The 14,367-nt window shown below is 29.3% G+C and overlaps 1 protein-coding gene across 5 annotated transcripts in view; it reads left to right on the top strand.

The window, feature by feature from the left end:
- Positions 1-14,367, top strand: part of LOC143044444 (transformation/transcription domain-associated protein-like) — a 68,454-nt gene that overhangs the window by 21,177 nt on the left and 32,910 nt on the right. For 3 of the 5 annotated variants that reach the window (XM_076216470.1, XM_076216478.1, XM_076216496.1), the window contains exons 32-47: positions 788-937; positions 1,190-1,276; positions 1,792-1,888; positions 2,325-2,446; positions 2,858-3,028; positions 4,903-4,986; positions 6,357-6,476; positions 6,779-6,898; positions 7,181-7,261; positions 7,639-7,785; positions 8,139-8,198; positions 8,785-8,852; positions 9,936-10,047; positions 10,557-10,646; positions 11,337-11,584; positions 13,912-14,065. In XM_076216470.1, coding sequence (XP_076072585.1) covers positions 788-937; positions 1,190-1,276; positions 1,792-1,888; positions 2,325-2,446; positions 2,858-3,028; positions 4,903-4,986; positions 6,357-6,476; positions 6,779-6,898; positions 7,181-7,261; positions 7,639-7,785; positions 8,139-8,198; positions 8,785-8,852; positions 9,936-10,047; positions 10,557-10,646; positions 11,337-11,584; positions 13,912-14,065 — 1,911 coding nt within the window. The remainder of the gene's footprint in view (positions 1-787; positions 938-1,189; positions 1,277-1,791; positions 1,889-2,324; positions 2,447-2,857; positions 3,029-4,902; positions 4,987-6,356; positions 6,477-6,778; positions 6,899-7,180; positions 7,262-7,638; positions 7,786-8,138; positions 8,199-8,784; positions 8,853-9,935; positions 10,048-10,556; positions 10,647-11,336; positions 11,585-13,911; positions 14,066-14,367) is intronic. The other 2 variants (XM_076216487.1, XM_076216504.1) reach the window with 1 other exon arrangement.

A 14,367-nucleotide genomic window follows, 5' to 3' on the forward strand; every position in this document is an offset into this window, starting at 1 on the left:
CAAAGGAACTTCAAATTGTGATCGTTTGAGAAATAATGAAATTCAAATGAGAACTGTCCGGGGGTAACAAATTATTTCAATCAAATGACGAAACTTTACTCCTGGATGTTGAAATGCCAACTGGGGGAATAATTATAATGGTCAATTATGAGATTTATTGATAAAAAACAGATTAGTGACCCATCAGGTGGCGAAAAGCAGATTAGTTGTAATCACAACTTGTAACACCTGTTGAAAATGTTAATTACCTGGGGGTCATAATCTTGTCAAAAACATAAAGACAGGTAAATTTATAGTATTTTAATGTGAAAATATTTTTACACTTTCAAAATTTAAGTGACGAAATTGATTTGAAATACTTTTGTCAATGCGGAAACCCTTTCGTAAATTACGAAAGTGACGAGTGCTAGCAAAATCACTGTTTCTAAATCACAATTCCCTGTCCCAAGATAACATAAGACCTAAGTTCCATAATTTGTTAAACTGAATTTTGCCCTAGCTATATTTTTTGGAGAGAATTTTTTTAAGTTATTTGTACTTTAGAAACTAGGTTGGAAAATCCATTTATTTTCCAATTTCCTTTTTTATAGTTTATTCCTAACCCACTCATACTTTAGACAGTAACTTTTTTAATTCACAAGACTACTTCCATAATATTCCAACAAGTTTTCTGATAGTATTTGAATATTTTGAATCTGTTATGGGGGAAAAACATATTAAAACTTATTGAATATAATGAAAAGATTCAACAAACTATTGAATTTAATCACATAATCTTAAATTGTAGGCAATGCACTCATTAGAAATTTTGGGCAAGACAACAAAAAAATCAATAACAGAGATCATGGAACCACACAAGGATGTTTTACAAGATATGATTCCCCCAAAGAAACATTTACTGAGACATCAACCTGCTAATGCTCAGATTGGATTAATGGTGAGTTGAAAAAGATGTAAAAATGGCAAAAAAAAAGCACTTGTGGAATGAACAATATAGAATTAAACTTATAAAATGTTGAATAAATGCTCAAATAAGTTTTGAAACACATAACTAATTTCAGAGGGGGTGACCATGAATTTCCATAAAGATATATTCTTATTAGCCTGCACCTTTTTAAATTTAAGAGTGTTTTTAGTTTTGGTTGATTCATTATCACTGATTTAATACAATTTGATTAATTTATTATAGGATGGAAACACATTCTGCACTACATTGGAACCAAGGTTGTTTACTATAGATCTTAATGTACTAGAGCATAATGTCTTCTTCACAGAGGTAATTATAAACTGACATATATTCTAGGTTTTTCTAAATGATGAGGAAAAAAATCTAAAAATTTCAAAATCTATTGAATAAAAAGTTATCGGTAACCAAAAAAAATATTGATGTCATTTTTTAATCAAGAATAATAAAATAATAAAAAATGTGAAAGGTTTTTTAGGTTTTACTTGAATTTTTAAGAAAGTTACTCATTGAAGATGAACGACCAAAAATAGCAATGAAAATCATAAACATTGTATCAGACAGATATATTTTGTTTATTTGTATTGTACATTTGAATACATCACAAAGCTTGTCATACTGATATTTTCAAACATGTGTTTATTTATTAGAATAATTAATGTCATTTTGAAAACATCATCCTAATACATTTGAATGTGAAGAATGCTTACATGTCTTAAACATGCATGATACATCAAATCATGCTCATTGATGGAACTAAGAAATTTATATATGTATCATTGTTAAAATTTTGAATCCAAGTATGAAATTATTGTACATATTTCTAGTTACTTAGCCTGTGTGAAGCAGAAGATGCAGTATTGTTAAAACTTCCTTGTTATAAATCTGTCACAGATCTGGTACCTCTTAGGAAAAGTGCACTCAGTAAGTAGACTTTTATAAGGCCAGGCAAGTAAACTACAACAATTGAATTATCATTTTGTAATTTAATGCATTTGTAACTTTGAAAACATATTGTTGATGAAGATCATAGATTTCTGCTGATCTAAATTCAAGAGACTATCTTGATCTTCCCAAACAGTTTTACGTTTTAGCTTATACCTTTCAACAGGATAAACAACAATAAAAGCACTGCTCTGCCTGATATACAATTCTTCAATAGTTGTGCATGACCATTAGTTGCTTTACCTCCAGATTCAACCTTTTATGAATTGATAACAAGCATGAATTAAAAGTGTTTTACCTATATTACCAGTATTGAAGGGAAGGCACGAAATAAGATACAAGATTAGTTACGATTCTTATAATAAGCACATTGCCAAGTGAAGAAATAATATTAAAGTAATTGTTTGTATTCTAGGAGCTTTAGCAGCTTGTCATTACATTGCCAACAGAAGAGAGAAGATATTCAATGTTCTTTACAAAGCTCTTAACAGTAACAGTACAGATTTACAAGAAGTATCTCATAACTGTATGAAAAAGGTAAACAGTAATGTTTTCTCTAACTAGACTGTTTAAATGCATTTTCATAGATTTCTAAAGTCTTTTGTTTTAAATCTAAAATTTTGAGTAAAATGATTGCTGCAGAAAATTATCCAGTCAATAGATCAATCACCTCTTATGGCTATTAAAATGTATGTGGGAGAGTTGGAAGGGACTTTGAAATATCCCTACAACCAAAAAACATTTTTCAGATACTTTTGAAAAATGGTTATAGATGCATACTGAAAAAAGACCCATGACCCACAGTCAAAATTAAACTTCTCTTCCTACCCTTCCACATATATTTTAAAGGAATAGCCCTTACTTGTAATGTGCAAAGAATAGACTATTGCATCTGGATCTTTTGCTGCACAAAGATAATTAGTAATCCATTATTTTATGTTATTTCAGTTTATATCTGGATGTCAAATTGACATGGAAAGTGTTCACCAGGCCATTAGACCATTACTGTTGACCTTGGGGGATCACAGAAGTCTCAACTCTAACGTCATTAAACGATTGTCTTACATCACACAGCTATTCCCTAATACATTCAATGAAAAACTTTGTGAACAATTGTTGGTAAGCATTTTATTTGATATATACATTATTTTTACTAGCCTCCTATGTAGGAGAGTGAATAACATAGCTAAATTCATAATGAAGACTAAAAACTTGTCACAGTGAGCAATTTATACATAGTACTTAATAATTAAATACAGGAAAACCTTCAATGAAGGCCACATCTATAAAGCAAAGTTGTGTCATGTCAGGTGGTCTCCACTTGTCTTTGATGTAGCTATGCATTTTGAATCTCAATTCAAAGGTCACCTTTCTAAGTTTCCTATTGTCCCATGGATGGCATATAGGTTGCATTTCTGTAAATATTGACAATGCAATTTCCCATAGGAACTCCTTTTACGGCTAAAACTGTACCACTTTTACTATGAAGTTTTGAAAAAAATCTTATCCTAGAATTGAAAGTTCATATGCACCACAATTTTTTTCAAAGAGGCATGTTTTGAGAAACAGCTGTCTTTACAAATAGCAACCTATATATAAAAGTGTGGCTGTACAGTGATATTATTAGCTCACCTGGCCTAAAAGGGGTTATTGTCTTTTAATGACAATTTTTTCACAATTTGTTCATCATATTTGCTAACTTTAAAAAATCTTCTCCTCTAAAACTACTCAACCAAATTCAAGCAAACTTCAACTGAATTGAGGATTTTTTATTGTGGCCATATTTTAACACACTAATACTATGGTACTGAGGTAATCTTCATAGTCAATGTTTCTTAGTTAAGGGGTTCAAAGTTTAACAATGTCCAACATAATCTACCTACCTATTCTCTACCTAGCAGGGTAAAATTTTATTTTAGAAAAAGATGTATAGTAAGTACATGTATGCAAGTTTTTTCTCTTAATAAATGATTAGTTAAAAGAATTGTCTTGATCATTTTTGTTGAGCCTGCAACTTTTGTTGCAGTTAGCTTGATATAGGGATAGTGATCCGGCGGCAGAATTGAATAACTATATTTGGTATGTGCGTTCCTTGCAAGGTCCTCATGCCTGTCGGACAGTTTTCACTTGACCTCGACCTCATTTCATGGATCAGTGAACAACGTTAAATTTTCGTGGTCAAGTCCATATCTCAGATACTATAAGCAATAAGTCTAGTAGATTTGGTGTATAGAAGAACTGTAAAGTGTACATGTCCAACTGGCAGGTGTCATCTCACCTTGACCTCATTTTCATGGTTCAGTGGTTATAGTTAAGTTTTTGTGTTTTGGTCTGTTTTTCTTATACTATATGCAATAGGTCTACTAAAATTGGTGTATAGAATGATTGTAAGGTGTACATGTCTAGCTGACAGGTGTCATCTAACCTTGACCTCATTTTCATAATTCAGTGGTCAAAGTTAACTTTTTTAGTTTTGGTCTATTTTTTTAATACTTTATGCATTAGGTCAACTATATTTGGTGTATGAAAATATTTTATGATCTATATGTCGGTTACGCAGGTTTTATTTGAACTTGACCTCATTTTCACAGTCCATTGCTAAGTTTTAAGTGTTTGTGTTTTGGTCTCATTTTCTTTATTTATAAACAGTAAGTCATATATATTTGTAATATTGAAGAATTGTTAGCTGTACATGTTTGCCTGGCATGGTTCAATATGTTCAATAAGGCATTGTTTACCAGGTGAGCGATTCAGGCTCTTGAGAGCCTCTTGTTAATAGTCATCATGATAATAATGTCTGTGTCAAAACTACAGCATGTCATCAGAATCAGCAAGTTTACAAATACTAATAGTTGGATTCTGTAAGAGGTGACAATATTTGTAGACAAGGTTTACGCAGGTAGTAATTGAGTTTCAACCAGCATGTCTAATTCTTAGAGTATATGAAAAGTTGTATGATTTAATCACTACATAATATTATTTGATGTCATCAGACTCATTTGAAGAAATGGTTAGAAGTGGCAGCTATTAGTCAGAAAAGTGGACAAAGTAAAGCTAATGGAGAGGTAATAGCTCAGGTAAGGGTTGTACCCCATGTTTGGGTGGGGTTACGTAATTTGATATTAACATGCAGCCATTTTTGTCCCCATCCTCTTTAACAGAATTATTATCATTTGGTTAACTCTTCATAGTAGTAGGATGCTGTTGCTCTCCAATGACAAAACCATAATGATCTTTTTTATTGTTTGATTATCTCATACAGCTCTAGCATGCTTGACCACATAAATTTACAGATAAAGTGTGTTAAGTTGAATACATACATAAGACCAGTTAAAATATAAAGCCAAGGAAGGAAGTATATTTTTTCTTTACAAATATTGCAATTAAGACTAGAAATAAGAAGATGTGGTATAATTGCCAATGCGATAACTCTTCACCAGAGACCACATGACATATAAGTAATACATAATTAAACCAAATGAGAATAGATTCATGGGATACAGGTTATAAGAATTTTGTAATTAATTGCGAGTTAGAAATGGTAAAAGCTCTAGGACCAATTCACAAACATGTTTACCAAAATGATTAAGTTATTTAATGTTTTTCTGTTATAAACTATAGATCAAAGATTAGCATTTTGAAAAATAGCATTTCTTATATAACATAATTTTATTAGTAAAGATTTGAAATTGGAGCATTTTATAAGAACCTTTTGGAAAATCATTCCATAATAAATAAACAACTGCTAATTGATGACTTCCATTTCAAGCTGTTTCTATTATATGCTATTTTATTGATTATTGATTGAATAAAAATGGTCGACTTAAGGGGGCTCGCGGCGGGTAGAAATCATTTTTTTTTTCTAATATAGGATTTTGCTATATTTTTTTATAAAAGAACTTTATGATATATTTAATAGAAAAAATGAAATAAAAAAATGGAGTCACCGTTCATTTAAGCTCACAATCTGCCTCCGAAAGAAGCATACATTTTTGTTTATGTCCATTTTTCCTGTTGAGCTAATAGGAGAAATAGAGGTTATGTTGAAATTAAAAAAGAACTAGATTACAGAAATCGCTTATATTTTACAATTATTTAGTTTATGTACAGCTTATTTGAAAACAATAATAAAAAATGTAGGTCACCGATTAGTTAAAAAAGATATTTCAATTTTAATGCCAAAAAATGGCATTTTTGCACCAAAGGGAGATAATTTGGATCTTTTTCAATGATATTAACATTTTAAAAGTTATCTGAGGCCACACCGAATCTATTTTATTGGTTGATTTTTGTACCATATCATAAAGTAATAACTAATAGTGTAATAACTAAAATTTGTAATGAAAAAACAAATGTTTAATTTTTATGCTAAAATTTTTGTACCCGCGAGCCTCCTTAAGATGAATGATTTGGTCAACATATAAACAATAATAAAATTTCTTTGAAGGAACTAAAGACATGTGCTTCAATTATCAATATCTTCCACATGATACCTGCAGCAAGTCAGAAGTTGATAGAACCTTTAGTGGTTCTTACTCTTCATGGAGAGAAAGCAATGTTCCTAGAGGTAAAGCCCTTGGTTATTAAATATACATTAACAATTTACTGTAATAAAAAATGGCTTCACAAATATAATTTAATTTTAGTTGCCAAATGATAAAATAATAATGTATGGGCTTTTAATTTCAACAAACTAGATGATTGTTTTGGTTTTTGTGTTCAAAAATTAATTGTGAAACATTATCATATTGATATTCTGTTAACTATTTTTGACTTTAGAAATATCTATGTTTTAAGTGTTTTTTTTTAAAGGTAATTTATGATGTATAGATGATGATATAGGATTCTTAACATCTGTTTATATTACAGGCTGGCAGTCCTTTCCGTGATCCACTTGTGAAGTTTTTATTACGATACCCAGATACTGCAATAGAACTATTTCTACAAGAATCTCATCTACAAGATCAACAGTGGACAAGACTATTTGAAGTTTGTATCAAATGCTATTTATATACCTTTCTGTTTAAAACAATTTGATAGATTCTGTAATTATTGGTAAAATATTTTGATGCTAATGATATATAAGAAGGGTTTATTTTTCTTTCAATGTGATGAATGTCTAGTTGTTCTCGTTGAATATGTTTTTTAGTAACATGAATTTAAAGTGCATATTTTATAAAAGGACTAATCTGTCATAACTGATTGAAAATTAACCAAAATGATACTTACATAATAAATGTTTCATGTCATTGTTTGCATTTTTTCTTCCAGTTTGTTTTAGCACATAAGGATGGTAAACCTTTAAGAGAAATCTTGGAAAAAAGTCCACAAAGACTGATAGCTCTTACACAGGTGAAACTTATAAGATAGTTTTACTATTGTTAACCAAAAGTTTTGCCATTTTATAAAAAAATGATTCAGAAGATTCTATCAAATATAAATAGTTCCAATTTTTAGTCAATTTTTAAGGGTACTATTTTGGCTTATTTTATTAATTTCTTTACAGCAACTTATTTAGGACATATTTATTAGTTTCTTTACAACAACTTATTTAGGACAGATAGAATACTTACCCTGACAGAATTTGGTATTTTTGAATTTTAATGTCATCTTTCTGTAATTATTTTAAAGTTTTATGACGAGAATTTATTTTATCAGATTAACTCGCAAACAATTCTAAAAGAACTAATCAGAATGTAGTTCAATCAAATATTAATTTTTTTGTACAGGGTCAGTCAGCTGTTGTTGATATATCAGCCTCCCCGACATCTCTACCTACTGGAACTGGGACACAGGACATGCAGTACCAGATGATTTCTATTATTAGCATACTTGTCAGATGTGAAGAGGAATGGCTGTCAAAAAATGTGGAAATTGTAAATACTTATATCTGCATATGTGTCAACTTTTTAAGTCTTTAAACAGAAAAAAAAATCCCTTCAAAAAATTTCAGAAGAACCTACATGTATATTTTAACTTTCTATGGTAGTTCATGTCTTCTGACTGACTGCAGACACAGTAAGATTATTCAAATTTTTTCCAACATTCAATATTCTAATTAACTTGACACACTTTTAAAATGTTATAAGTTTTATTTCAAGCAATAAAAGATAAAATTGTTTAAGTTGGTTTGTTTGTTTTTATAGACAGCAGATAATGTAGACTTATACAGAAAATCTGAAAACTATAGATTATTTGATCTATAACAAATACATATTTCCTCTTCCAGCTGGAACATCTTTTATCCTTGTGGAAAACAGACACATTTCAAGACAGACATGATAAAGTTGTGAGTTACTAAATATTTTACATATCACTTCATTTGTTTTGATATATTATTGTTCATTACAAAATTATTTATGTACATTTATTAATGCATTTGTTTTAACAGTGACAGGATTAACTTATTTGAATTTTGAAATTGTTTCATATAAATAGTTTTGAATTGAGAATTCTTTTAAATAATAACACACACACTGCATTACAATTTTCACATTAGTTATAACATTGTCAACTTATAAAGAAGTTACAAAGTTGTAAAGAACATTATACTCTGCCAAGGCAAAAGGTTACAATTGACATGTTCATATTTATTTTGATTTGAAACAGAAAGTTGTCAGAATTAGACTGTGATAATAATATAATTACACTGCACTTGAACTGCCTTAGTTATATAATGATAATGTGTTTATCGCATATACCGAAGGGTTGCAGGTTTAATATCTAGCTAGGTCCAAATTAGAAACGGTAAATGCTTCTTCTTTATTTAGAAAGCAATTGATATTTATTTTTATGATTCCATTTCGTATATGATAGTCAACTCTATGTACAATTCAAAATGGAGTTTAATGAAGGACCAATATTTGCAATTGCAGGATAGTGTAGATTATATTCAATGGAAAGAACCTGCTCTGTTGGTTAAATGTCTGTTGAACTATTTCAAGTAAGAATCAATCAATAAGTCTTTATAATACTATTAATAACTCATATGAATTTTGATAAACTTTCAAATTTAGGAATACTATCCATACATAAAATTTATTTTGTATGTTTCTGTACACGGATTCTTGTAATAATTTTAATGTTAATGGTCAGTTTATAGTTGTATATCAGAAAGATAGGAAGTGATTTGTTTTCATCTTAAGGCCAAGGAACAGTAAATGGGCTATGTCGCAGATTTTGCTATGATTTTGCATTAAACCTTGGCTCGCAGAACTACAACTGAAAATCAAAAAAATAATGCATTTATCTCTTTTATAATCGGAAATGTTGCAGATTGATTTGTTTTAATATTGGTGAATATTTGTATAGAATGCACATAAAATCGGCGAAAAAACATAAAATTTGTCTTAAAATTGCCAAATCTCTAACTCTACTCCATAGATTTTCTTAAAAAAACTATATGTTGTTGACACATACATTTCTGTTTTAATGATATAAAAAAATTATATGGTCAATGATTTTGTTTTTTGTCTAAAAATCAATGTGTTACTAGTGGTAGAAAAAATGTCAAAAATCAACGTTTTACGGCCTGCATCGCGGCAATGTTACGATTATTTCGACGTTTTATTTGATTTTTTCACAAAGAACACAACTTTGAATGATTTATACCGTAAAAACAAAGTTGGTGATCCTACCTTTATTTTGCTTCATAATGTAAATTTATGTAAACAACTTATATTTAAAAAAAAAAAATCTATGGAGCAGAATTTCGAAATTTGGCAATTTTATGTCCTTTCTATACAAATCTTCACCAATTTTGTAGAATTTCAATCAGTAATATTTTAAATGATAAATGATAAGTTCATCAAGCCACAGTTGTATGCAAAATTTTACTGAAATCTGTGACATAGCCCATTTACTGTAACTTGACCTTAAATTCATTTGGAAATTGATAATTTTTCATCTATAAAAAACTTGTATAGTGATAACAGTAATATGTGTTTTTTGAATGGCATAGTCAGTCGTTTTTAATATATTTTATATACTAAGATGTAGATTATTTAAATATTTATTTTCATTACAGATACCATATAGATGAGGTAGAACTTTTATTCAACGTTCTGAGATGTTTTACATACAGATATATAGTACAGTTCCAGTTTGTCAAGGATTACTTGGAGAAAACTGTTGCTGCTGTGAGTATAGTTTATTGTAAACTTCAAATCCAAGAAACTCTTTTAATAATCTGGATTTTTGCAAGCTTTAGATAAATTTAGCTTCTGTCCTTAAAAATTCAGGTAAAAAATGTGTATAAAATACATTTATATTATAAGACACCATACAATACTTATCTAGATGAAAATTAACATACAAAATATACACAATTGTCTTGCTCCTATTCATCCAGTTCTGATAAATAAATAAATGCCACAGTTCTTAGTGTTGACATGAAAAAAATATTCTAAAATATCCTTTACTTATGCTTATGTATAAGAATTGACCATTTTACCTTGTTGTTTTGTAGTTATGCTTTGACTGTTATTCAGGTTAAGGGTTGGAAGTTTCATTTCTTGTTTTTTGGTAAAAAAAAATAGGACAGTTTTGTGGTAAAAGAACATTTGCAGTGCTTATCTTTAATATTGTCAGTGATATAGCTGTAAAATACACATAGTGACAAAATTATTGTTTTTAATATCTGTTTCAGACTTACACTATAGACTGGAAAAGGAACTCTTTTTTCAAGTTTGTAGATCTTTTTCATGATCCCAGTTGGAGTCAGGATTTAAAATCTAAGGTTAGTAAATGTTAGGGCTATGATTTTTATATCGTTCCTTTTGTAAATTCTTTTGTGTTTGACTTCTGCCATTTGTAAATAAGTTGGCAATACTTTTCCACTGAAAATCTTAGCAAAATTGAATTCAACTTCGTCACTGTTTACAGTAAAATGCATAATTGTACATAAATGTGTTAGTTTTGTTTTTCATTCAACCAACAGTATTGAGAATTACATCCCTTGGACTAAAAAAATTTCCATTTAAATCGTACTTTTTCAAAATAAATTTGTAACAACTAACGAGGCAATGGCATGCTAACATCACCAACACATCAGGTTATGATAAAATCATAGTTCAAATATTTTGAAGCTATTTTAGCAAGTGTTCAAATTCAGGCTTGCCAGATGAAAAACCCACCTTGAGGTAAACGTAACACATTCTGTGATGAACAAATGTTTATATTCATAAATCAAGACCTGCATTGAATGAATTAAACATAAACTACAATAGATATTATCACCAAATTGTCACACAGACAGTGTATCAGTTAAAGCAGAGATGACAAAATATTTGTTTTTAAATTTTTATTTCTAGAACTTTCCTTGTAGAATGTAAATTGAACAACAAACACATGCAAGCTTCTGCAATGTAATATTCACTGGACTTACTATACAGTAAATAACACTTATCCCCTTGTTTTTTTTTTTTAGATACTCCAGTATGTAATAATACCCTGTTGTCAGCATGCTTTTGAGAGTGGTGATGGAGAGAAACTAATAGGAGGACCACCAACACCAGACCAGGATAGCCAGGAGAATGTCATTAGTGTGTTTATAAATAGAATAATTGACCCAGACAAACCGTTTGGAACGTCAGATGCTGTTAGAATTCTATTATTACAGTTATCTTCCTTGCTAGTGGAGCAGGCATCCTCACATATACATGATGCTAATAACAAGTAAGTCATCCATATTGAATGTTAGCCATGGTATTGTCAGTTAATTTTTCGATCTATGAGTTTGACTGTACCTCTGGTATCTTTCATAGTAAATGTTGGCATTTATTATCAAAACTATTTACATCATAATCATCTATTTGATTTCATTTATTTTGTCTTTTTTTGTGATTTCTGTCTCCCATTTTTTTGGGGGGAACTTTTACTACAGAGTTAGGGTTAGATTTAAGGCTAGTGGCAGGGTTAGGGTTATAGAGTATGGATTATGTTAGAATTGCCCCTATATTGGCACATCTTAAAGAGAATACAGAAATCTTATAATCCTGCTTTGTAGGAAAAACCATACACAAAACAAAATATTTTGTACATTTATTATCAGCACTAAATATGATATGCACTATGGTGAATTATAAATACTACAATAAATTATGGCGGTGGGAATAGTCAATACATTTAGACATTAAACAGTAAGTTAATTTTAGCACAGTTCAGTCACAGATCACTGCAGTCTTTCTTCGACTATCATATCTTCCTCTAACACAGAAGAGTTCCCATCTTCATCACTAGTAATACTGTCTGCATACTGCATCATGGCCATAACAATGATCTGGTTAATGTCTGTGGGAGTAAAACCTTCCCATAATATCTTGACCATCATCTGGATCTGCTGCCACTTAATAAGACGATAAACTTGGTACATGTCGTGTATAAATTCTGTCATTGATTTACGTTGATCCATCAGAGAAAACATGATGGATTCTGTGTCTGTAAGGTCACTTCTGCAAAGTTTGGACAGACGATGTTGAAGGTCATTTATTTTAATTCCTAAAAAACAAAGAAAGGTATATACATAGATAGAAAGATATTTTTTTAGAAATCGAAATCAAAACTTCTTAAAGATTGAAGGAGAAGATAGAGGATCACTTTTCGGTCCATGAATTTGAAAATCACAAATTTCTATAAATACATTGTACAACATTATTCAAATGTTTACTGGACAAAAGTGTGATGTTAGAAATAATATATTTGAAATTTATCAGAAGTTTTCAGTCTTGAGGTCCTCAAAATATATGGAAAAATTTAAATTGTCGATATTGTATAATTTGAGGTCTTCCTTTTAAAGTTACATGTATTAGCAGTAGTCTTCCCTTTGATGACTTTTATTTGTACAAAGATGTTCGTGGAATTAAATATATTTTGGGGTCCGTATTTTAATTAAGAAAATATGGTTTATAATCTTTGAATTTTATCTCTTATAGCTTTTAATTAAAACATATTATTGTAAATTTTCTCTTTATGCTGATAGTTTTTCTCAAAAACTATAGTAACAAATTGAAACCAGAAACTTTATTTTAGATAATGGATAATAATAGTGTTTAATTTTTTCTGTACTAGCAATTAGATTTACCTAGAATAAGTATTTGTCTGGCTGCATTGTCATGGCAGACAATTAGTTCTCTTAGTTTTCGTGATGCTCTAAATACTTCCATTGTTCGAATCTAAAAATAAAGTAAGGCTACCTTTTCACTTTTATAACAGTTTATTAAGTTTGTTTATATAAATGAGTAACTCAAATTTCTTATGTAATATTAACATGTTTGTAAAGTATTTCAATCAACCTATTATAATGTTAAATTACTCAAGTTATTGTAGAAGTTAATTAAAGGCTCATTAAAGGACCAAAGCCTAGGTTCAATGTCTGAATCTTTATATTGGTCATGATTGTTATCATAATTAGTAATTTAAAAATTGGAAATATTAATTATTAGACAAGACAAGACAATATTTTATTTTAGTCTCACCTCTCATAAAACATTTACATAATATTACAATTTCCAATATAAAACAAGAGCCACTCTAAAAAGAGTTATGAGAGACTATAAAAAATGGTATATACACACACATAAAATATAAAACATAAAACAAATTAAAAGTATACAAATTTTAAGAATATAATAAACATTTTCTTTTCAGTAAAATATCATAGCAGATTTTTGCAGTATAAAAGTAAACATTTTCATCACTAAATAAAAATACAAATTTATCGTCATCTGACATACTATTAAAATCATGACAAAAAGAATTAGCATTAGTATCAGCTTGAAAGGTGGGATTTAAACAAAAATAATTAACAGAAAGAATTATATTAAAATCCCTTGTTAGAAAGTAACCCATCAACACAAATCAAAAGCAAAGTAGACATCCTTAAATCACATAAAGATATCTTTTATACTATTTGTAGCAAGAATACAAATAATAATCATTCATAAAGAATTTACATATATCATGAATAAGTTACATAATATAATTTAGAAAATTTTGTTTTACAGGAAACAAGGGAACAAACTCCGGCGGTTGATGACATTTGCTTGGCCATGTTTATTATCAAAGAACTGTGTTGATCCTGCTACCAAATATCATGGACATCTGTTGCTGTCTCATATCATTGCTAAGTTTGCCATTCATAAAAGAATTGTTCTTCAGGTACAATATAATAATAATGTGATGATATATACCATTTATAAATAAATTGTTCTCCAGGTGCTGTAAAATAACTTTATGTGAGCTATGGCTTGTGGACAATTCCTTTCTATGCCATTGTTAACCATGACCAGGAGTCAAAACCTATACAAAAAATCAAAATGAAATAAAATACAAAAAGGCTAAAAAATTAAAACAAAGAAAATGCTTTTGATTTATTTTTTTTTAGTTGTAAACTTGCAATGTAAATGTCAATTCTTTTCATCACATAGTTGTCATTTAGATATTTGATAATAACTTAGATA

Source organism: Mytilus galloprovincialis, chromosome 1 (assembly GCF_965363235.1).
Source record: "Mytilus galloprovincialis chromosome 1, xbMytGall1.hap1.1, whole genome shotgun sequence".
Classification (NCBI taxonomy): domain Eukaryota; kingdom Metazoa; phylum Mollusca; class Bivalvia; order Mytilida; family Mytilidae; genus Mytilus; species Mytilus galloprovincialis.